Raw genomic sequence first — 25,488 nt, 5'->3', positions numbered from 1 at the left:
CACACGGTCACCCCACGCCTTCCTCCACCCAAGCTGCGGACACTGACCGTCCGGTCCCACATCCCGATTTTGCCAAAAGGGCCCGCCTCCAAGTCACACAACCACATCGTGTGATTCCTCAGCAGGGTGCACTGCTCGCCGTGCGCGCACGCCGGCGGTAAAAAAAATGCGGCTCCATATTTTAACTGACGGCAGCGAGCCACGCCGCGCGCCGCTATTGGCCGGACCGTCGTCTCCGGTCTCTCCGCGCGCCACGTATTAACCCCAGCCCACTCCACTCCCCCACCTTCCCACCACTCCCGGATCATCTGCGCCGCCCCTGTCCTGCTCCCAGCCACAGAGCATCCGCCGGCGCCGATCGATCCCCCGTTCGCTTCACTCAGAGGATCCCGGGAGGTTGGGCCACTGGCCGCACCGGCGCCAGGAGCCGACACCTGCCCCCCCGTCGCACTGTCCCTTTCCGCTCCCCCGCCGCCGCCGCACGCACCAGCGAAGCAAATCCCAGCTCACTCGATCCACCACCCGCCCGCCCGGGCCGAGTCGAGTCGCTTGCCTTCCAATCTGGTCGTCTCGCGCATCGATCGATCGCCCCCGCGCACGCGTCCATCGCTTTGCCATCTCCGGCATCCCCAATCAACCTATATAGCTCCCCGCGAAAATCCCTCTCTCCCGGCTCTTCTTGTTCTTCGTTGCAGCAGTGGGAAGGGAGGGGGAGGTGGTGGTGGGGAGGGATGGATCTGGGGGACGGCGGGGAGTCGGAGAGGAAAGGGGCGGCGCCGCCGATGCCGCTGGCGAGGCAGGGGTCGGTGTACTCGCTGACCTTCGACGAGTTCCAGAGCACGCTCGGAGGGGCGTCCGGCGGCGGCGGGCTCGGGAAGGACTTCGGGTCCATGAACATGGACGAGCTGCTGCGGAGCATCTGGACGGCGGAGGAGAGCCAAGCGATGGCTTCGGCGTCCGCGGCCCCCGCGGGGGAGCTGCAGCGGCAGGGCTCGCTGACCCTGCCCCGCACGCTCAGCATCAAGACGGTGGACGAGGTCTGGCGGGACTTCGTGCGAGACGCGTCGCCAGGTGCGGCCGGCGGCGGGGAGCCGCTGCCTAAGCGGCAACCGACGCTCGGTGAGATGACGCTGGAGGATTTCCTTGTCAGGGCCGGGGTCGTCCGAGAGAACCCCGCTGCCGCGGCAGCGGTGGACGCAGCCGTGCCGCCGCCCCTGGCTGCGCGGCCCATTCAGGTGGTAAACAATGGCTCTATGTTCTTCGAGAACTTTGGTGGTGCCAATGGCGCCTCCGGCGCAAGTGCGATGGGGTTCGCTCCGGTGGGGATTGGGGATCCAAGTCATCCGACCATGGGAAACGGGATGATGCCTGGCGTGGCAGGGATGGGGGTTGGTGCAGTCACCGTGGGTCCGCTGGATACGTCAATGGGTCAGCTTGATTCCGTAGGCAAGGTGAATGGGGAACTGTCGTCGCCTGTGGAGCCGGTGCCTTACCCCTTTGAGGGTGTGATAAGGGGCAGGAGGAGTGGTGGGCATGTGGAGAAGGTGGTGGAGCGGCGTCAGAGGAGGATGATCAAGAACAGGGAATCTGCAGCCAGATCACGAGCTCGGAAACAGGTCACACCTTTGTCTGAATTCTTGTGTGTGTTGCATAGGCAGCTCTTTTGTGATGATAAATATTTGTACTAAAAGATAAAATACTAATCCAAATATTCGGCATGCATTCTTGCCCTTGTCATGTTGAAAACAATTGATATAGGGAATCTGCAGCTAGAACCTGTGCACAAACATGTCAAACCTATGTCCTGAATTCTTGCATATGTACATATGCAGCTGTTTTGTGGTTGCAAGAGGCTGCGCTAAAAGATAATATTCTGAATCTGATAAATCGGCATGTTGGCCTTGCCCTTGCCATGTTGATAACAATGGATATTGCCCAAGGTATTCATTGGTAAAGGAAATCTTGGCTTGCATGTTTCTTGTGAAGATTTAGCACAGGGAATGTGCTCCCTTTCTCGTTAAGATATACATTATTCTCCCATTGTGTAGGCATACACTATGGAGTTGGAAGCTGAAGTTCAGAAACTCAAGGAACAAAACGAGGAGTTGCAGAAGAAACAGGTACAATTTAGAAATCAGTATCATACCTACATGTTCAATCATTCGGAGAAAATTTCACTATATTTTGGATGGAATTATGGAACCACATCAGTTAGGAATATAAGTGTATAAAAACACCTTTCTGTGCATATCCTTCATACCAAAAGTATTTTGATTTCTAACTTAAAAAATCTTGCTCTTTCCATTTTCTTTAACCATCTATGGGTGCATATGTTTGGATACATATTATGTATATTGTTTAGAGATTTCTGATGTTGTTTATTTTCTTATTATACAGGAGGAAATGCTAGAAATGCAGAAAAACAAGGTACTTTGTTTTTCTGTCAAAATTATGTTCTTAATCTCCTATTTCATCTTCCTTATAAAAGGCCGTCCTGCTATCTTTACATGCAATAGATTTTTCTTGTTTTCTTGTAGAGAAAAACAAAATATACATACAGCCCATGATACCGTCATGGAACCTGACCGCACCTTGGACAACACCAGCCATGGCTTTCAACACGCACTCAACACACATCACCGAACAAAAACTTCCGTTGAGGACACTAGGCATTGTGATTCATTACCCATTGCCACTGACATAAATATAAACTCTGGTGGATTCTCTCAAATTAATAGGGCCACTTTAAAAGTCTAACTCAATCACGACTCTTGCTTAGAAGCTTGAGTTCGAGTTCCCTGGGAGACTATTTGATTTCATCATTTTCCTAGCCAGAAAATAAGAATCCAACAGTCTAAATAATTGAGATGGCCTGGATTAATATAGTGGCTTCATGGGAATCTCCAATTAGTAAATTTAGAAGATTCGTGGAAATTTGATATATTATGTGTAATTACATTTAGATAATACTTATTTGGAAAATGGTGACAGGTATTTTTTGTTCTTCTGGATAAGTGCTTTACCTAATTCTTTGTTTTATCTTTATTTGCTGTACATTAATTGCCTCCTTTGCTAGTTTATGTATAACAAACATCTGATTTCTAGCAAGGACGGGTAATTTAAATAAGCACCACAGGAGCCTTCTGAAACTATTTGCAGTTCTTTTGTTGAATGCTCTTGAGGTCTGGATTGTGAATGCTACTATATTTATATGCCCTGGTAGCTAGAGAAATGGTGGAAATGATGCTTAAAGTAGATACATGTACTGAAACTTTTGGAATCTTCTAAAATTTGTGGATGCAAAAGAAAGTATGCTAGCCTCCTTTGTTAGTTTATGTATCATGAACATCTAGTTTCTAACGACTGGTAATTTAAGGAGGCACCATGGAAGCCTTCTGAAACTATTTGTGGTTTTGTTGAATGCTCTTGAGGTCTGGATTGGGAATGCTACTATACTTTTAGAGCCTGGTAGCAAGAGAAATGGTGGAAATTATGCTTAAAGCAGATACATGCAATGAAACTTTTGGAATCTTCTAAATTTTGTGGCCACAAAGGAAAGTATGTTACTAATAGTACAGATGTGTTTCAATTTTTTTATCAGGAAAAGATTACTAGAAAAGTAGCTTTGTAGCCAACCAAAAGTAAAGGTATAAGACATTTGGTGAAGGTCTCTGAAGATCTCTAGAGTGTGTTACAGTTGCCACTGATAGAGTTACAGGGGTGTTGTGCAATAATTTTATTTTATAATAGTTTGATGCACAACGTGATTACCTCGTTTTTATTAGTCCTTGTAGTTCCACAAGTACTCCCTCCGATCCTAAATTCTTGTCGTTGTTTTAGTTCAAACAACGACAAGAATTTAGGATCGGAGGGAGTAGGATGGAGTACTGTTATTCTTTGAGTATTATGAACTTTTAGTTTTGCTTGGAGATAAAAAAGTATTACGGTCTATGAAATGTCCAGATTTGTAATGATCAGACTGTCCACTATTAGGCCCTAATCCTGTATGAGTCATGCCCTATCACAACATCAATGCTTGCAGTTAGGGCCTAATAGCAGACATTGTGGGCAACTGAATCCAATCCGCATGTGCATGCATGAGCGTTATCCGTCATAATTACCTATTTGTATGATTGTCCACAGCTATGGATGCATGGTTTTAAACTTTCATCATTAGTAGGTGGACCAATGTCCAACAGCAGCATTAGGGCAGCTAACATCGACAACTGATCGGATCCATACATTGGTGAATGAGAGACAAAATGCACGGAACCTGTTGCGGTGGCTGTGCTGAAAATTGCAGACAGCCTGCTGCATGCTAGATTAGGATTAAAAAAGCACCGAATTTTAGTATGTATATTAGGGATTCAGGTTTGGATAGTGTCAAATATTGTTCTATGTTTGTTACATAGTCTCACTCAAATTAATTGATGTGTACTTATAATGAGAGATTATGACTTCCTAAAAAAAGAGAGAGATTATGACAACCAGTAACCATACTTAATCATAACTGTTCCCTTTGCGTTAGTGTTTAATCAGAATAACCTGTAAAACACAATGTTTGCTTGGAACTGAATTGTGCAGCAAAGTACTGACTGAGACAAAGTGGTACAATGACCTTACTAGTACATCTTTTTTTGTGCCTGTAAATGATCTAAACAAGGTCGTAAGCTGAAGAAATCCTTACTGTCCCACTATAATAGTACGTTGCAGCTTGCACCATATGCTTCAACATGATCATTTTGTTTTTTCTGCTCATTTGGAAACATTATAGTGGTCTAATTTTGACTAGAAAATATTTACTGAAAATAATGTGTAGACTGGTCAGGTGAATACAGCATCAGTATATATTTTGTGAAAGTATTTTTTACAATATTACTCCCTCCGTTTCTAAATACTTGTCGCTGTTTTAGTGCAAAGTTTGCACTAAAACAGCGACAAGTATTTACGAACGGAGGGAGTACTATTTTACCAACAAATTTTACAAAGTAATCCTCAAAGACGGAGGGAATACTGTATAACTCTAAAGCTTATTTTGAGCAAGAATAGTTGTTGTAACTATGCAGTAAGTTCTATACAGGGAGGGACTTGAAACTGCTGCCAGACACTTGTTAGTTTTAGTGCCACAAGTTTTATAGGGGGGGCATGTATTCGGTTCTAGTTGAAAATTTCTCTTTATTGCATCATAGTTACGGAGTAGCAGGTAGCAGGTTCAGTGGCAAACCGCTCTATTGAATAAATCTATCAGAGGTTCTAAAAAAGAGTAGGTTCGGTGGCATCATGGCACATGGCATTTTGTGCTTATGCGTGCAAGCCTAGGTAATTCTTTCCAACTGCAATGGTGGAGTAGAATTTTGTAGAGTTCACTATTCTGATCCAGCAATAGCACCCGTCGTATTTTATTTCAAACTCCATAGTACATGCATGTAGCATAATTGGTTAATGTCTTGTTAGGTAACATTACCATGTGATTTTCTGCAAACAGGCCTTGGAAGTGATCAACAACCCATATGGACACAAGAAACGCTGCTTACGGAGAACACTCACAGGTCCCTGGTAAAATATTTGCCAATGATCAGCCCTTGACAAGATACAACACATTTAACCTTATGGTACCTGTACATATGTTCAGGGTCTGGAGAGCTCGTATCTGTTGTAACTTGTAACTTGATGATTAGCAGAGTGCGTGTTAGTTCCTAACTTGCCTTGTCGCTATCATTTGATTTACAGTCCGGTTTCGTTTCTATGGACCTTGCACTTGTTCTGGAGCGCTATCCAGTTTGCCGATAAATATGGCGTTTCATGGGAACATAAATGTGCAGTCGATGTTTAGTTTTAGTCTCAGATGATTGTATTTCAATTGTCCAAATTGGGGATGCTGGCCCTGAAGCCTGAAGCTCTTGGTTAATAATTTAGGTTTTAGAATGATATTGCTAGCATTGAAGACTGAAGCCTCTGCTCATTCTCCGTTCCATAGACCAAGTACTCTAGTCCGCGTATGAAACAGTACAAGATACTCAGGGTATATTGGTTTGCCTGGCCTGACCATTTTTTAGTCAGGCATGCTTCAACATAAATGCTTCGAGTCTTCAGCCCTTAATTAGTCGTATTATCTTCTTTTTTTATGGGATTTTAGTCGTATTATCTGAAGTTCTTGTCCCCTGAATTTGTCATCAACCAAACAGCTGTGATGTCTTGATGTTTCCTTTGCAGTTTGTACCCTAGAAAATACTTGAGAAATCCATCTTTGATAGCATGTTTGCAACTAAAGTTCCATGCTGTGTCTATTGCAATTGACCGGTGTACCAAACAACACAAAAGACACGTAATCATGCACTACATTTACTGCACCGGAGAAGCCCAGATCTCTGGATCATCACAAATAGAAGCATCCGTGATCACAATCAGAAAGCGATAAGAACAAAATACGTGGCACAATCACAGTAACAGCATCGGCCTCCGGGCAATACCAATGCCAGACAATGACACGCTCGAATGCGAACCCAACGAGATTAACTCACGTGCAGACAAAGTATATACTCACTCCCACCGTCCTATTTAAATGACTCAAATTTGTCCACCGTCCTATTTAAATGACTCAAATTTGTCTTAAAAACAGACGTATGTATACATTAAAATACGTTCAAATATACATGTAACATTTCGGCATTTAATATGGAAGTCACTTGATATGGAACCGAGGAAATAAGATACATAATACGGAGTATTCCGGAGCTTTCAGCTGCCATGCAAACCGCCAGGTACTGCCGTGCAAGCTTTGCTCGAAGATGACATGTTAATTATTCGCTTCGCAAAACGTCGTCCTCGCGACTCTAACATGTACTCCAATTAAAACACGAAAGGCGGACATGAACACGCCACCACACGTCGGAGAATGACTCCGCGTTTCCTCCTCGCCGGTACGAAAAGAGGAGCTCTTTCTCTGCAGACTCTTCTCTGCTCTGGTGCTAGTGTACGTGTACTGTCGTTGATGCCTGCTGTTGCTCGATGTGCTGATTCGCCATCGGAATAATCCGTGGCTTGGATAAGGCTTTTGAGGTCGCAGTAGGAAAGCTACCTCCGACGTCAGACCCCTTTGGAAACTAGGCTGTATTCTTCGATGCTCTTAGAATTTGCGTCGTTTTCCTTCGAAATCTCTACCCCTATGAAAGGGCGAAGAATCCTCCCATGCGATCGATCGGCCACGTCGACGCACAAGTCTTTTTTCGTTTCGCGTGGGCTGTGGGACTGGTTGGGCCATCGTAGTTGTCGTGTGGTGGGCTTTGCTAGCAGGTGCGTTCGCGTGTCTTCTGGAACGCTCCATCGTCGACGCCTATGCGGTTCCGGGGGTGTGTTCGAGAAGGCGCCTCATCGTGGGCGATTGGGTGCTGGCCGATGTGGTTCCGGGCACCGTGCCGCCTCCAGTTGCTAGCTCTCCGTCCTCCGGCTGCCCCGTCCGGCCGTCCCACTCCTCCGAAGCCGCGACGGCGGTGCCGCTCCCGCTCGATCAGCCGTTGCTCGCCGCGCCCCGCGGCTGCCTCATTTCCCGCGTCCCTTCGCTTATTCTCCGGTTCTCCCTCCCGCCGCTGCGCGCCGCCAATCCCCTTCGATCTGTCGTCTTGGGGTTTCTTTGTTTGTCCAGGTTCGTTCGGATTTTGGTTCTTTTTGCCTTGCTAGGCGCGGTGTGTTCGTGCCCGTCTTATTTGTTGCCCAACGCCGCTACCTCGCCATGTGCTCCTTACTCTCTTCCTGCAGGTGAGATCTCGATCCTCCTCGATTCACGGCCGTTCCGCTCGATTCGCTGTTGCACCGCATGGATGTGACCCGTCCTGTCGTTGTTGTTTTTTGGCCTAAAAAACCAGCCATGTAGTGAGCCACCAAGGTCGACATGCCGCGCGGGCGCCTGCTGCGTGGCATGGGGCCGGAGCTGGGAAAGATTGGAGGGCGGACCATCAGGCCAGGGGCGCTCGCCAGTCAAGTTCGTAGTCGCCACACGGGCGCCTCTGTCGCCAAGAAGGTGCTCGACAAGGCCACCGTCGTCAACCACCGTATGATGCACCTGGTAGCTGTCCTGCCCTTCTGTCTGCACAATCCACCTTCCCTTCAAGAACGATAGTGAGGTTTCCTCATGCTATCTCTTTGTTGGGTAAATTAGGTGCCTCTTTTGAATAAACCATGTCTAGAGAGTATCACCCCGGAGGAAGAACCCGGAGCCAACGAATTTTTACAGATTAAAACGTCGGATGGTTTGTATGCCTACAGTTGGAAGAACTACACTTCGAAGAAGGATGCTTTCCAAGATGGAAGAATATGCCAAGAGGCTACTTTCTGGATACAAAAGGTAACCTACCTTAGGTTTAATGTTGCAGTGCAGTTATTTCTGCTAATTTTTTGTGCAGCTGATCCACACTTTTGCAGTTCTCTCTGGTGTCCAAAGTTTTGTCGTGTGCTTGTTGAGGAAGCTGCTTGGAAAAGATGATATATTTCTTATCTGAACGGTATGTTTCAATCTCAGAGCTTGGATACATAGTCTAGGTTGACATGTTCCTTTGGCGGTTGTCAATGCTGGCATTGCTGGGTGTTGCTTGCCTTGCCTTGAGCTTTCCAGGTATATTTACATTGAACTAGTGTTATTTTCACATTATGTTAGTGCACTTGACGATGGTCTGGTCTACTGTCCCTAATATGGAAAAAGTTGCAGTGCTATATAATACAGTATTTGGTAGCCTTATCCATCTTTTGTTCAGTAGAAGATTTATTCCCTGAGTGTTACCCAGGCTTTAGTTTTCTTTTAATTGGCCACAAATTGTCGCTTTTCTAAAAACTTTAAAGAAATATTCTGAATACATGCTCAAAATTAGATTCGTTGATTGTCTTGTGCTTGAATTGTGTTTTTTTATTTAAGCAATGGCCTGAAAGTAATCTTTCGCTTGATGTCAATTACCCTTGAAGCAAGGTCACGAGGATCTTGATGCTGCTAGCTTGCAGGAACACGAGGAGTTTACAAAGGTGAAATATAGGGAATATGGAACTTGGGAAAAACTATGAGATAGATACCTGGTAATTCTCTCCTTTCCCACCAGAGTACAATGACTCCACAAAGCTATTTTACTGTGAGTTTTGCCTGAACTTCATGAAGTGCAAAGAACAGCTCCAGAGGCACATGGTGAGCTGCACTTATTAGTTACAGTATTGAAAACTATGTGCTTTTCATATAGGCATTGCCAACTTGTTACCTACTTACTTGACATTTTGGGTCTTCTCTTGTATACCATAAATTGTAACCAGATAGTTGATCATGTTCTATTTCTACAGAAGAAGTGTGATCTTAAGCATCCTCCAGGTGATGGAATCTACAGATGTGGAGCTTTGTCGATGTTTGAGGTAATATATGCTTGAATGACATTTTGCCAGCCTAGCATTGCTATTACCTTTTGGTGCTTTTGAGCTACCTTGAGAATGTTGTTAGAGCTGCACATGTTTGCTTACAAAATATACTGGATATATCCCCCAGTTTCCTCATCATAGGTAGAATATCAATTTCAGTTAGGTTCTAAATAGAAGCTGGCAGGATTGGTGGATGAGTTGTTTTTTGTCAATCAACACTCGTTCATTAATAAAAACATTGCTATTACAGAATATGTTCAAAGCCAGAGTGTGATATCTAGAGATGCAAACATTAACAATTTCATTTCTCAAACAATCAAATTCCAGTTTACATGCTTTATGGAAAGAGAGTAACGAATGGCAAATATGAAATATACAATCTGTTAGCATCATACAGCTAGCTGTTACCGACTTACTGTTATTTCCAATCTGGAATGGTGTATTTAGGAGTTTTATATTTGAATCATGCCGTCGCTCCCGATGTACTAGGATTTTGGCAATTGAATTGAATAGTTTGACACTGAAACTTACAGTAAGGATTCAGTTGATAGCTGTGTTTCAATGGTTTCCATATGTGAGTAGTAAATGTACTTGATTAGGTCACTAGGAGCTGAGAATATCTTGACAGTCTTTCTTCTTGAACTAAATAATTTGCGAAGCTGAAAGGCAAACTATGTGAGTTGCATGACTGGAATCATCGTTGCATTCTTTAGCATGCACCAGAATTTACTTACTTTAAAGAAACCATGGCTTCAACTAAGCAGTGAGAAGAGAGCAAGTTTTTGGTATGCATTATTACTTGTTTACTTATTTTGTTTTATAAGGAACAAGCATCATGTTTGGCTGCTAATCAAACATGCATGGTTGTAGTTCAGCTCTTTAATTTCTCCATGTAGATTGAATTCAGTGGAGTCATGGATCAAAACCTGAAGGTTTGCTTTGCAATTTGAAGGGCACAACACCTTTTTTATGCATTTTTGTCTTCATTGGAAGAAGCTCCAGGCTATGGAATCAATGAACTGGCCACACATAGTGAGCTCCTTCATGTTCATTTGAAAATGGGGAAATATTTTGAGGCCATGGTGAGGGCAGGAGACATAAAGCTCTCAAAGAGGTACGCCCCATAGGGCCCCTCTATTGCATCACATATGCCACGCTGGTGTAATTGGCTCCTTCATGTTTGTCAATTATACGACCGATAAAAAACAAAGCAAAATATATGCTTTCTATAAAGGTAGCTATTTCTGCAGGGTGTTTTGCACCAACAAGCATAATGCTGCTAATATATATCTTGGCTATTCCAGTTCTCATCTTCTGGTTGTATTGGGTTGAGATCATTGTAACCGGGGTTAATCTGTTTAGAACATGTAGGAGGGTAGTAAAAAAAACTAAAATCTCCAGGTTGATGGAAGCTTCCTTAATGTGCATGCTTCAGGGTTTAGTGTGCTATTTTAGAAAGATCTTTAAGTTCATACTTCTTAAAAGACTCGAAATCGAAGAGAATATAAGATAACAACCTAAGGAACGGCATAAAATCCTCAAACCCACACCATTCGCATGTTAGACAGTGTGGCAGCGAATCGCGATTTTTCATCTAGTTTGTACAGAATTGCCGGATCCCGAGCCGTGGGCTGCCACGGTGCTTGGGTTGGGTTTGTCGTCGAGGGTGTAATGGCAGCTGGGAGCACGGGGCTTTTTAATGGGCCGATCGAGAGCCCAGACCGAGTGTATGGCGGCACACAAGCAGCCGCGGCAGACGTACATACCCGTGCCCCTCCTCCTAACGCAGTACTACCACGTCGCATCGCCCGGGCTATAACTGTTCCTCGATGTGTTTCGTTGCCCGAATTACTCCAACACGTCCTCGTCACGTGCCGGTACGTGCCCTACCATGGTCTAGCTATTTCTCGGTTGCCTGTTATTTAATGGTTTGCCCTTAAATAACAGTCGACAGTTCCTGACCATGAGATCAAGATCCGACGGCTGGATCCAGGGAACTTCCAGCATGTATAGACTCCCTGCCTTCCGACTGTAGGCTTCCGTGGACTTTTGGGCTTTTCTGTTGTGGCTTTTTTTCCTGACATGGACTTTTTCCATCTTCTTTTTTTTTCCGGTTGGGCTCTGAACAGTATCAACTTGGCCTATGTTACACATTCGACTTGGGCTTACTTCTGTTTTTTTTCGGCTGGGTGTAAGCATGTCATCTTTTTCATTTGAAGGGTTCCCTACTCCGCCGGCGGTTCTGTCTCCGGTGATGAGTTCCTGTTGATTTCCGATCCGATTTCCCTTCTCTCTCTGTTTCTGCGGGTCGTTCGGGCTGATTAAGGGGACAACTAGCTTGTCTGCCCGGCCTTGGTGACTTGTAGATTCAGATTAGGGTTTTTAGATCGATAGTTTTTGTTATCCTTTTGGCGGTGATTCACTTCTCGGCGAGATGGCAAGTACTTCGGGCGCTTCTGGGGCTGGCAACGGAGGTATGGGTCTGGAGAGTGCTATGAAGAACCTGGTGTTGCGTGAAGGGGAGATGGATGATGTGGTGATCGGTGAAGTGGAGGCGGCGGCAATGGAAAAGGAGGCGCATTGGCTCGCTCTGGCTAGGGTCCATACCTCCAGACCGTTCAACGTTACGGCATTGTATGATACTATGAGATCAATCTGGGGTTTGGCGCAGGACTTTTATCACCGGGAGGTTGATGATAACATGTTCGTCTTCAAGTTCTTTTGTTTGGGTGATTGGAAGAAAGTGCCGAACCAGGGTCCTTGGCTGTTCCGTGGATTCACGGTGGTTCTCCACGACTATGATGGGAGATCGGACAAGTCCTTGCTCCCAATGAACTACACGGCTGTTTGGGCGCAGATTCATGGGATCCCCGATCTCTACTGCTGCCCACAGGTGGTAGATCAGCTTGCTCGCCGTATCGGTAAAGTCCAGAGTGTTGAGCTAAACCCTGTGAAGTATTATGAGGGAGATTATGTCAGGATACGTGCGAGCATTGATGTTCGAGTGCCTCCAATTAGATTTGTACCTCTCAAATTGCCAGATGAGGGGCTCTTGCTAGATGTAAAGTATGAGAAGATAGGCTTTTTATATGAGGTGTGTGGTCACTTTGGCCATAACCAGGAGGAATGTGGTGATGGTGTTCATGACGAGAGCGAGCTGCAGTATGGCAAGTGGATGGTGGCCAAGCGTCGTGTCTCGGCCACGAGTTTATCTTTCGGTGCAAGAACGCCTGTTCCCGGACGCCGGGGTGGTGGCAGAGGATTTGGAGGTAGGGGTAGAGAGTCAAGCTCGCTGAAAAGATCCTCGCAAGAGGCTGACCTTAGCACGGAGGAGGAGCTTGCTGATTCAGCTATGAGCCCAGCAAAGAATCCCGCGCCTAGCAATGGGAAGTATGTGATTAATTCGAGTGCAAAGAAGAAGCTTGACGTAGGAGGTGCGGAAGTTCCTGCGGATGCTGATAATGATGTGGCCATGTCGGAGGAAAAACATGACAGTGGGACAAACCTTGGGCTAGTCCCGCCACCACCACCACAGTACGTCAAGCCGAAGGATCATAAGCGTGTGAAGCAGGGGGGTCCCTTTCAGTGGCACAAACCGACGAGGAGATATCGGCGGCCTCCATGGAGGAGGACCGCCGGACGCAATGAGTATATTAAGCTGGAACTGTCGCGGGATTGGCAACGACGCGACAGTTCGCGAGCTTCGCACTTTGGTGCGACGGTTTGCCCCCTCGGTGCTATGTCTCCAAGAAACTCAAGTTGGTAGTACGAGGGCCCAAAACCTTGCTTTTACTTTAGGTTTTCGTAATAGCTTTGCTGTTAGTAGCTCTGGCCGGAGTGGGGGTCTTGCTGTGTACTGGAATGATGATCTTTCTATGAATTTAATTCATTATTCGCAGTATCACATAGATATGATTGTGCGTAAAGATGGTGAAGACCCGTGGAGACTCACTTGCATTTATGGTGAGGCGACTGTTAGGGAGAGACACAAGACCTGGGAGCTCCTTCGTTTTTTGCGAAGTGAGAGTTCTCTTCCTTGGACATGCATTGGTGACTTCAACGAGGTTCTTAGCCAGGACGAACATTTTGGTGTTGCTGAGAGGGATTCTGGCCAGATGATGGGCTTCCGTGAGGCGGTTGATGTGTGCGGATTATGTGATCTTGGTTTCAATGCAACAGGTGGACTTTTGAGAAAAGAGTTAGAGGTGGCACATACACACGGGTGCGCCTTGACCGTGCATTGGTGTGTACGTCATGGTGGGCTAGGTTTCCGTTCGCAGCTGTTTTTCACTTGACGGCAGCCCGATCGGATCACTGTCCTGTGCTGCTCAAGATTACAGAACCTAGGCAAGGAAGTGCTGAACGGATGGAGTGATCTTTCAGGTATGAAAAGATGTGGGAAACCCACCAGGAATTTGGCGTTTTTTTTAAGCAAAAGTGGCTCCAGTTGAATCCAAGTCTGTCTATGGCCGATCTCCATACAAAACTGAAGAAACTCTCAGTGGATTTAACTGCCTGGAATAATGAAGTTTTTGGTCAAGTCCGGAAAAAGACGCGTGAATTGTTGGCCGAGCTTGAGAGACTCCGGGGGTTGCCTGACCGTGTTGGGCCGACGGAACATGAGATTAAAATTGTTGATACTATCACAATGTGGAATCATAGAGAAGAGATTATGTGGGGGCAGAGATCGCGTGTACAGTGGCTCGCCGAGGGTGATAGCAGCACCAAGTTCTTTCACCAGCGCGCGAGTGGCAGGCGGAAGAAAAATAAAATTGTACAACTCTTGCTGCCGGACGGGTCCGTCACTCAGGACTTTTAGGTTATGTATAATCACACGGTTGAGTTCTATACTAATCTGTATACCTCGGAGGGTGTGGCAGGTATGGAGGAAGTTCTGAATACTGTACCTCGTAGAGTTTCGTCCACTATGAACCAGAGGCTGGACAGATCTTATACGGCTGAGGAAGTGAAGCATGCCCTTTTTCAAATGTTCCCGACGAAGGCTCCGGGCCCTGATGGCTTCCCGGCTCACTTCTTCCAGCGCCACTGGGACCTGTGTGGATCAGAGATTGTTGTTGCTGTTTTGAACATCCTTAATGGAACGGAGGACCCTGGCGAAGCTAACCAGACGTTACTTGTCCTTATTCCAAAAGTCCCAGGTGCTTCTTCTCTTTCTCAATTCCGGCCTATAAGCTTATGTAATGTCATTCTGAAAATTGTCTCGAAGGTCCAAGCAAATAGATTAAAGGAGATCTTGCCAGAAATTATTTCCGAAGAGCAGTCAGCTCTTGTCCCCGGCCGTCTAATCACGGACAATATTATCACTGCTTACGAGTGTCTACATTTTATGAAGAAACGCAGAGCACGGGGCTCTCAGGTCTGTGCTTTGAAACTGGATATGATGAAAGCATATGACTGTGTTGAATGGCAATATCTCCAGGCTATTATGCGCAAACTTGGCTTTAGTGACCGGTGGATTTCTTCGATTATGGAAGTTGTCACATCTGTTACTTTTTTAGTGTTATTTAATGGAGAGCGCACTACTGCTTTTCGCCCGAGTAGAGGGATCTGTCAGGGGGATCCGATCTCATCATATTTGTTTTTGTTAGCAGCTAAAGGTCTGTCTTGCCTTTTAAGGAGCAGGGGGAATTCGGAATTTTTGTCTGGCGTTGTTGTAGCACCCTCGGCACCCCCGGTCAATCACCTTTTAGTCGCAGATGACAGCTTGCTTTTCGCAAAAGCGTGTGTGGCGGGAGCTGCTGAACTGACACGAGTGATTCATCTCTATTGCCAGGCCTCGGGTCAGAGAGTAAATCTGCAGAAAAGCTCTATTTTCTTTAGTAAAGGGTGCCCTAATGATGTTCGACAAGCTATGAAGGAACTCCTGCAAGTTCCTAATGAATCTCTCGGTGCTAAGTATTTGGGTATGCCAACAGATGTGGGAAATTCCAAGAACGGTGCGTTCAAATATCTGAAAGACCGTGTGTGGGGCAAGGTTAAAGGGTGGATGGAAGAGACACTCTCCGCAGGTGGAAAGGAAGTTTTGATCAAATCTGTTGCGCAAGTAGTGCCGACATATTCCATGTCCTGTTTCAAGCCGCCAAGAGGTTTATGCAACAAGATTAATTCCATGATAAGATGTTTCTGGTGGGGGAGCAAGAATGGTAAGAGGAAAAAACATTGGGTGTCCTGGGAAACCATGACAATGCCTAAGTATATGGGAGGTTTTGGTTTTTGAGATATTGAGCTTTTTAATCTCTCTTTGCTAGCCCGTCAGGCTTGGAGATTGGTGACTAACCCAAATTCTCTAAGTGCCCGTATCCTGCGTGCTGCTTACTTTCCGACTGGATCGGTGATGCATGCTGAACTTGGACCAATGCCATTACAGATTTGGCGTGCAATTATAGAAGGTAGAGATGTTTTGAAGCTTGGTGTGATCCGCAGAATTGGTGATGGACGAACTACATCTGTTTGGGATGATAATTGGATCCCTCGTGATGAGAGAAGAACACCGTATCTTGCGTTGACAGATGATCCTCCGAGTAAGGTGGCTGAGCTGCTTGATCATAATTTTGCATGTTGGAATCAGGAAATGCTTTCTCGACACTTTTTGCCGATGGATGCTGAGGCGATCAAAGCTATTCCTTTGAGCACTATTGGTCATGGCGACTTCTGGGCATGGCATTTTGAAAAGAATGGTGTTTTTTCTGTGCGATCGTGTTATCGGATGCTTGTCACGACAAAGAAAGAATGGGAGGATTGGCTAGAGCACCGTCCGGCTTCTAGCTCTGACAAGGTAGCAAGTTCCTGGACGAGGCTATGGAAAGTGAAGGTCCCGTCCAAGGTCCGTGTCTTCACCTGGCGTTTGGCCCAGCAATCGCTGTCTACCGGAGATATTTTACATCATCGTCACATGTCAAAATCCTCGACGTGCCCTATTTGTCGATCGGCTACAGATTCCTGGAGACATTCCCTGGTTGAGTGCACTATGGCACGCTGTGTCTGGGCTTTAGCTGATGAGCAACTAGCGGAACACGTTGGTGCATCGACATGCCCTGACGCAAAGGAGTGGCTATTTCATCTTATGGAAACCGTCAGGCATGCGGAATTTGTCCAGATTCTCCTAACTCTTTGGGCCATTTGGGCCGCGAGGCGCAAGGCTGTTCGCGAAAACATTTATCAGAGCCCGGTTACCATCAATGGTTTTGTGAGCAAGCTCTTAGCTGAGCTTCAGGTGATACAGGTATCGACTCCTTCGCGCTGTCCGCCACCTTCCCCGACGGCGCCGCGATGGATCCCTCCACCTCCAGGTTTTGTTAAGCTTAATGTAGATGGTGGAGTTTCAAAGAATGCACATAAGGGAGCAACGGCGGTGGTCTGCCGCGACGCGCAACGTCTTTATCTCGGCTCTTCAGTGCGTGTCTTCGACTCCATTACAGACCCAGCTACTTTGGAGGCGCTTGCCCTAGCCAAGGATCTGCATGTACACAAAATCTGTGTTGCTTCTGATGCATCTAACGTGATCAAAGGACTCTGCGAGGGCAGCCGATGTGCTTACAGTGCTATTCTTCGTGAGATTGGGGTTAGGAGTAAGGAGTTTGAAGATTCTATCTTTGTGCATGAGAGTCGTACGTCGAATATCGACGCACATAGTTTAGTTAAGAGTAGTTTATCTCTTCAGCACGGCAGGCACGTTTGGCTTATTAAGCCCTGAAACGATGCTATTGTACCTACGTTTATTAATCAATAAAGCTCGTGTGTTACGCTAAAAAAAAGCATGTCAAGCTTACGCTAAAAAAAAAGCATGTTCCCCCCCCACAAAAAAAAAGAAAAGAAAACATAAAAAAAGGAATCTAGAAAACTTACCAGCTGTATACGTGTGAGCCACTCTAAACACATGCATAGACAAACCTATCTTTCTGTCGCTCTGTAGGAAAAGAACCATTCCCCTATCATGATAGCAAAAACAGATATGTTACTGTGCATATCTTGTAGAGATGAAATGGTTGCATCAAATGTACTTTCAGCAAAAACCGTATGTTATGGAAGAAGAATACTTCTTGAGTTGATAAAATGCGACGAAGATTGTCTTCAGTGTCCCTTGCTTGCCATTCATGCCTTATCTTACTCATCTCTTTTCCAAAAAAAAAGAGGTTCCAAACAATGGCACATTAAGTCTTTTCAGGTAATGACACATTTTAGTTGTAAAAACACATGCAAAATGATCAAAAGGGCTGCAGGTGAAAAAATGACACATTGGGAAAAATGCTTAGAATTAAGCAACTCATAAAATTCACTGCAGGGGTTTTTATTCTGCTAAAAACATAGCACCCGCATAAAAAGAGGAAAAAACATAAAAATATTAATAACTTTCAAATATTAATAACTTTCACTTTGACCCTGAGGACATCAGGTGTCATCTTCAGTTTGAGGACAATGGTGCTCCCGCTTTTGATTCCCAGAAATCTTTGTATACGAGTCCATCCATGACTGATCATCGTTTCCATGCCGCCTCTGCTTGTGAATGTGCCATGGCTTTCACCATAGTGTTTGTTGTAGAACAAAACTTCGCCCTCCCTTGGAATACCCAGCCAGAAAGTTACATCAGCAGGGATTACCTGGGCATGAGCCAAAAAACACATTTGAGAACATTTTTTTTAAAAAAAAAGCCTTTGTGCTTACGTTATGATTAGTACTACCTATTTTGTGTACATTGCGAAGATGAAAAGAAAGGCTGTAAAAAAAAGTAAGACTAACCAGGCTCCTTGCAGCAATATCAACATCAGTTATGATGTGTGCGATGTGGCACTGCCTACGAGTGTCATCTGTCTGTTTCCTAGTGTTTAGATATCTGACAATCTTGCTGACATCGTTGACAGACAGAGCATACATGTCTGTGAAGACAGTTTCATGGAGCCTGTGCCTCCTTCCAAAAATCATTGGAGGGATGGCTGTGGGCGCAGAAAAAGGGACATATATGCTTGAGAAGGATTTAAAAACTACCTCGAACCAAAAAAATCGGCTGTAAAAACACATGAGAGGTTACATACCCGGTGGGTGTGCTATTGCCTTCGTGACATTGTTTTGATCAAAAACTACTATTTTGAAAAGGCATCCAGCTGCTGCTGCAGTAAATTTGACATGATCTCCAGCCGATAGATTCATAACATGCGAGAGATCCCTCCAGTATGCACCACCCAGCAAAGTGCGCCCATTAAAGTCCTTGATGTACAAATCAAATTCATACCCTGCCTCGTGCCGTGCAATCAGAAAATTTGATGCAAAATCTTTTAACCTTTCCTCGAAGTAACATGGTACAGTCTGCACATAGCACATGCATGAGTTACATTTTTGCTAAACCTCTGCAGTACACATAACATTAAAAAAAAATCATGTACCACGATGTAGGATAAAAAAACCCTTGGTATGTGGTTGTAAAAATAAGTCCCTGAGCAATTATCTATATGCGAAAAACATACCACACATCTCTCGAACTCGCCATAAACAGTGATTGCGAAATCCCTTGCTCTCCTATCTGAATATCGGCATAAACCACCCCCGCTTGTATACCATAGACGGAAAAAGAGTGAAAAGGAAACTAAGAAAGACATGGAGATGTGTCTGCGACTCACGATTTCGTGCCTCACCGCTCTTCGTCTAAGGCAAAAAATGGGAGGGCACACACCAGAGCGCGCGAGCGCGAGAGAGACGCAGAGTGGGCGGAGACCCCCGGCGGAATAGAGAAGACGTTGATAGGAGAGCAATGAAGAGCCAGAAAAATGCATAAGAAAATGAAGAGCCCCCCCCCCCTTCAGCTTCCAAAGTTCCAACAGGGCCAAACTCCAGAAAAAAGGCCCATGTCACAAAAAGCCCTATGTTGCACAGCATAGGCCCATATCACAGAAACCCTGTTTGATCTGTGAGGCCCGTTTGGTACTCGGGCCCAGGTTTGAAAAAAAGAAGAAGGATGAAAACCAACCTATTTCTTCTCCTTCATGCTAACCCTCCCGTCGCCGTCGCAAAAAGAGAACCTCCATCAAGAAAGAACCCCACAGACCCTCGAGGAAAAACCCTTACCAACAACACCAAAAAGAAGAGATCGATCTAGGCAGAAAAAGAGAAGCGAACGAAGGGGGCAAATCTGGGCTCCGAATTGGTAAGCATTCGCCACAAAAGAACAACAAAAGAAGAGAGGGATCACGAACGAAACCCATGTTTCCCCAGCGTTCCACAATTCCTGTCCTGTAACCCTCTTCCCCAAAAATATTCGAAGCGACCTGCCTGGAGCATGGATGCACGTATGCTCGAGGGAGCTCAGCAACTGGATGCTGGATCCAGTCCCTGTGAAGGTACAGTACACACAGAACACCCCCCCTCTCCCACTCCCCGCCCCCCCCACCACCACCACCACCGAAAAAAAAAGAAACAACAAAGACATCAACAAAGTAAACTAACCAAACCATTTTTGCAGGCATATTGGATGTTTATGGGCCTTTCCTCCTTAAAAATTCTTAGGTAAAAATCTCCAGCCACACACACATAATTTAGCAGCAAAAAAGTACAGAAAAATGGAACAACAAAATTCAAGTTGGTTGATATTATTTTTGGAGGCTACTTTAATCTTTTTTCCATATGTCTTACCTCCCAGATGCCCACAACAGAATCTGTGAGCCAGATGACTGCAAAATTCACTACAGCCAAATATCAGAATCCAGATAAGGTACAAAAAAAATGTCTTGTCATTAATTAGAGTGATTTTACTATCTGATGCTCCTAAGCAAATTAATTTGTGTGTACAGAATGATGGAAATTTTCAGTCGATGCTCGGAGGACCGTATTGCCCGCCCGAATCGAGTCAGCTAGCAGTTGAAGATCTCATTGTAAGGGTTGCAAAAAATGAGATGAAATTTGTAGTTTTGAACTGTCATATACAAAAAACACATTGAGATGAAATTTTCCTGCTGATTATTTCTTACTTTTCAAAATGTTGATTTGCAGTTTAATCTCTCACAAGGGAGCAACATGACATACACACAGATGCTGCAGGGGATGGATGCCCTCGGTGATCCCGGCGTCCATATTCCACAGGTGCTCTCCTCACCCCCAGCCCCACCAACCCGATACCCACACGAAACTATGAGAATAAAAAATGCACAGTGTCAAAAAAAAATCAGTACATGCTTTGTGTGTAAAAATTGGCTAACCTTTAGAAAAAAACATTCTCATTGCATGATAATATATCTACGACAGATCCTGGCGTGTTGTTTGAGCCTATGGGTAAAGAGGTATAACTCAGTCCAGAAAAGGCAAAAAACATAGAAGCATGATGTTGTTGGTAAAAAAAAAACTAACACTTACTTTGCAGAACCAGATGTTCATGATAACTAACAGAGCGGGGGCAGCCACAGAACACCAGAAAATGCTGATGATCCAATACATACGAACCATAACATCCCATCAGATGATGAAGCAGTTTCCCTTGACACGCAATGGCCAGAGCAGTCAGGGTACAGACACCATGCACCAGAACCACCTGGCACATCAAGCATAAATTATGGTAACCAGAGCAGCACAACAAATCAGCAAGAGCGGGCGCATATGGGTGGAGACACTCCATTTGCACACAACATGGAAAAAACAGACTCGTACGCGGCTGCTGCAGGCTCGCATGATAGTTGAAAGGGAAACCTTGCCCCTGTATGAGTTTTGATGAATGATGACAACATGGTTGAGGAACTAATAAGGTACACTGAGTGTTTCAGGTTTTAGTTCCTCAGAAGAGTTGGTTTAACCAACATCGATGACCCCTAAAAATTGAAGTACAGGTACTGGCGTGAAGTATGAAGAACTCAGTGAAGAACGTGAAGCATAACATTCTTCATAGATCTTTCCGTAACTTTTTCTTCACTTGAGTATAGGAACGCCGTACTATTAAGGGGGGTTTGAAGTGTGGAGCTGGTTTAGGTGAAACCTTATTCTTCATGTTCAGCTTAGGCGAAAAACATTTTCTGTGTGTGTTTTCCGTCGGAGTGAAGAATGAAGCATTTCAGGCTTCACAGAAACTTTCGCGTGAAGTCTTCACTCTGGGTTCAAATGTGTTTGAAAATCTGTCGCTTTCGTGCTTGACTACCTAATCTAACCGTTGTGAGACGAAGTGATAAAGTGTGAGCTGAAGGCTCAAATTTACTTTATCCAACGGGTCACAACGGCTAGATCAGTCGTGGCCAAGGCTATATAAGACGACCCACCCCGAAGAATTCAGCGGTGATCCCGAGTGAGTTGTTTTGAAGAACACCTGATAAAATCCTTAGAGCTGAACTGAGCGTGAAGAAGGGGATCCCCTCTCTAGCCGAGCACTTAAAGCTTGTTACTCTTGGTGATTGGCATCACCTAGACGGCTAGGAGTCAGTGTTGAAGAGCAATCGAAGATTGTGATTTGCCATCAACCAGTCTGTGAAGGTCCGGAGATCACCTCAAGATCTACCATGAGTAACTAGGCGAGACTTCGGTCTTAGCTCAGGAGGATTGGGTGGGCTTGTGTGTCCGCGAGTCTTGTGTGACTCAGCCCCCTCAAGGGAGACGTAGGATTGTGCCAACAATCTGAACTTCGGAAACAAATCCCTGTGTCTTCAGTCTTGGTGATTTCGTTCCTCAACTTTACTTTGTGAAGTATAACTGATTCAGTGTGTTCTGTTTTCATTACTGCTACTAAACCTGTTCATCTTTCTTTCCGCTGCTCTAAAATTGTTGAAGTACTGTGACTGTCTTCAGTCTTCAGTCTTCATTTTGAAGAAAGAATTAAAACTGGTCACATTCACCCCCCCCCTCCGTGACATACTCGATCTTTCACTTGGTATCAGAGCAAGGGTTTCTTGTTTTGGTTTAACCACCTGAGGAAGAAGTATGTCTAAGGAAGGGAACTATGCTAAGCTAGTTGACTTAACTCAACACGGTGATTCCTCTGAAGTATGCCCTAAATGCAATTCTTCATTGAACAACATTCCTCAAATCACTACTTCACATGCTGTGACTCAAACTGATTTCCCTGATTCACCCTATATTGCTTCTAGCTTTACTACTATTGGTGAATCTTGCTCTGTTGTCACTAATGCTTCACCTAGTGATCTTTCACTGGCTGAAGAAAATGCTAAGTTGAAGAAGCAGATTGAGGCTGGTATCCTCAAGTGTCACCAAGGGACTAAAACCTTGAACCAGATTCTTGATCTTCAAATTCCTCGCCGACGCAAGGATGGTATCGGTTTTCAGAGGAAGTACAATGTTAATGGTGATGCTTGGCTCCCTGAGCAATATCCCCTACAAAGTTTGTCCAGGGAAGAGGGAAGTATACTGAGGTTCCTCCATTTGTGGGAAATCTGAATCCCCGTAAGGATGCTTCAAAGCGTCCCGATACTTCACGTGCCTACCCGATATTCCATGTCAATAAATCTTACATTCTGAAGATGGGTAAGGATAATAAAGTGAGAGCTAATTTCACTAGAACCATAATGCGTGGAGAACATGCAAAACCTCAAATCTGGGTGCCAAAATCTGTCATTACATTTTTCTGTAATGCCTTGTGTTCTTCAAGTTCTACTAACATGCAGGAACCCATGAAGAGATGGGTGCCTAAACGAGCCTAACTTTCTTCGTAGGCATATGCATCCGGAGGAAGAGAATGGGTCATGGACTCCGGATGTACGAATCACATGACCGGTGAGAAGAAAATGTTTAGCTCTTTAGAACTTGGTGCTCAACATCATGAGAACATCACTTTTGGTGACAATGGTAAGGGAAAGGTAATCGGTCTCGGCAAAATTGCTATTTCCAAGGAAAATGACCTGTCTATCAATGAAGTACTCCTTGTTCAATCACTTGGATATAATCTTCTATCAGTTGCTCAACTATGTGATAATGGACTAATCGTTTGCTTCATAAGACCATATGTGTATGAGGAGTCTTCACAAGACTACAGAAAAAGATAACTCTTTTGTCTTCAGAGGGCGAAGAAAGGGTAACCTCTATCTTGACTCCTCATACTCACCCCCTACGTGTCTAGTTGCAAAATCCTCACTAGGGTGGCTCTGGCATAGAAGACTCGGTCATGTGGGCATGAAGAATTTGAACAAGCTTGTCAAAGGCGACCACATCCGAGGCTTGAAGAACGTTTCCTTTGAAAAATATCGTTTATGCAGTGCGTGCCAAGTTGGGAAGCAAATCGGAGCGTCTCATTCTGTGAAAAACGTCATGTCTACTTCAAGACCTCTCGAGCTGCTTCACATGGATCTTTTTTGTCCTACAACTTACATGAGTATAGGAGGTAACTCATATGGCTTTGTGATTGTTGATGATTATTCACGTTTCACTTGGGTGTTCTTTTTGGATGATAAGAGCACAGTAGTTGAGATCTTCAAGAAGTTTGCACGAAGAGCCCAAAAATAGTTTGAAGTATCCATCAAGGGCGTGCGAAGTGACAATGGAACAGAATTCAAGAACCTTCAAATGGAAGAATTCCTCGATGAATACGGCGTGAAGCACGAGTTCTCTGCACCTCATGTTCCTCAACAAAATGGGGTGGTAGAGAGGAAGAACCGTACGTTGATCGAAATGGCCCGGACGATGCTGAACGAGTACAAGACTCCTGACCGTTTCTGGGCTGAAGCCATCAACACCGCTTGTCATGCTTCAAATCGGCTGTATCTTCATCGACTTTTGAAGAAAACTCCATACGAGCTCATCTCCAACCGCAAGCCCGATGTATCATACTTCAGAGTCTTCGGAAGCAAATGCTACATCCTCAACAAGAAGAATAGACGAGCTAAGTTTGATTCTAAGTGTGACGATGGTTTCTTCTTGGGTTATCCCTCGAATGCACATGCTTATCGAGTCTTCAACAACACTACCAAAGTTGTTGAAATTGCTAAGGATGTGTAGTTCGATGAAGCTAATGGCTCCCAAGAAGAGCAATTGCCAATGTCCGTAGATATTGAAGAAATTTCAGGAAATATCCAAAAGATGGCCATTGGTGATATTCGTCCAGAAGAAATCAAGCAAAGTGAATCCGGAAACAACAATGAAGAAGACGCTTCACAAGCTGAAGAACCTAACCAAACCGGAACTTCCACCCCAGCTGAAGAACGACCTGCTGCTTCAAATGAAGCACAACCTAGCACTGCTGGTGGTGAAGTACCTCATCCGAAGATCTGCAAAAGAATCCAGAAGGATCATCCCGTCGATCAAATTCTTGGAGACATTAGAAGAGGTACTCAAACTCGCTCACATGTTGCAAATTTTTGCGAGCACTTCTTTTTTGTGTCCTCAATTGAGCCGAAGACGACGGATGAAGCATTGTCGGATCCGGATTGGGTAATGGCTATGCATGAAGAACTGAACAACTTTAAGAGAAATGAAGTCTGGACCCTTGTGGAAAGGGCAAGACAAAATGTCATCGGCACCAAGTGGGTCTTCAGGAATAAGCAAGATGAAGACGGAATCGTTGTGAGAAACAAAGCACGATTGGTTGCACAGGGCTTCACTCAGGTTGAAGGTTTGGATTTCGGTGAAACCTATGCCCCTGTTCCACGTCTTGAATCCATTAGAATTCTTCTTGCATATGCTAATCATCATGACATAACTTTATATCAAATGGACGTGAAAAGTGCATTCTTAAATGGTAAAATTGAAGAACTTGTCTATGTTGAACAACCTCCTGGTTTTGAAGATTCAGAACATCCCAATCATGTCTATAAACTTGATAAGGCACTCTACGGCTTGAAGCAAGCACCTCGAGCCTGGTATGGATGCCTCAGAAAGTTCTTAGTCAAAAATGGTTTCAAAATTGGTAAAATTGACCCAACACTTTTTACAAAGAAATTGAATGATGATCTCTTTGTGTGTCAAATATATGTGGACGATATTGTGTTTGGTTCCACTAACCCTTATTTCAGCGAAGAATTTGGAAAGATGATGACGGAGAAGTTTGAGATGTCTATGATGGGAGAATTGAAGTTTTTCCTCGGTCTTCAAATCAAGCAAATGAAGAATGGAATCTTCATCTCTCAAACGAAGTACATTAGAGACATGCTGAAGAAATTTGGAATGGAA

General features: G+C 44.8%; 2 protein-coding genes across 30 annotated transcripts; both read left to right on the top strand.

Moving 5' to 3' along the window:
- The first annotated feature begins 279 nt into the window (after positions 1 to 279).
- LOC100836269 (bZIP transcription factor TRAB1) lies at positions 280 to 5,560 on the top strand. Of its 2 annotated transcripts, none has more exons than XR_731665.3 (4): positions 280 to 1,616; positions 1,833 to 1,940; positions 2,049 to 2,120; positions 2,398 to 2,427. XR_731665.3 is itself a non-coding variant. In NM_001317878.1 (4 exon segments), coding segments are annotated over 4 exon segments (1,062 nt in total).
- A 1,307-nt stretch (positions 5,561 to 6,867) lies between these two features.
- On the top strand, positions 6,868 to 13,279 carry LOC100835556. Of its 28 annotated transcripts, none has more exons than XM_024461671.1 (7): positions 6,868 to 7,755; positions 7,863 to 8,062; positions 8,156 to 8,341; positions 8,400 to 8,498; positions 8,989 to 9,060; positions 9,316 to 9,384; positions 10,284 to 13,279. In XM_024461671.1, exon 7 carries the CDS (start codon positions 11,822 to 11,824, stop codon positions 13,151 to 13,153), a length of 1,332 nt encoding a protein of 443 aa, XP_024317439.1. In that variant the 5' UTR covers positions 6,868 to 7,755; positions 7,863 to 8,062; positions 8,156 to 8,341; positions 8,400 to 8,498; positions 8,989 to 9,060; positions 9,316 to 9,384; positions 10,284 to 11,821; the 3' UTR covers positions 13,154 to 13,279. The 28 variants fall into 28 exon arrangements, with proteins under 28 accessions (XP_024317439.1, XP_024317440.1, XP_024317443.1 ...); XM_024461672.1 differs by having other exon boundaries at positions 8,982 to 9,060; XM_024461669.1 differs by having other exon boundaries at positions 6,870 to 7,755; positions 8,438 to 8,498; positions 8,982 to 9,060.
- Positions 13,280 to 25,488: the final 12,209 nt, after the last annotated feature.

This window comes from Brachypodium distachyon, chromosome 3, assembly GCF_000005505.3.
Source record: "Brachypodium distachyon strain Bd21 chromosome 3, Brachypodium_distachyon_v3.0, whole genome shotgun sequence".
NCBI lineage: Eukaryota > Viridiplantae > Streptophyta > Magnoliopsida > Poales > Poaceae > Brachypodium > Brachypodium distachyon.
This window is presented reverse-complemented; position numbering and strand designations above follow the sequence as displayed.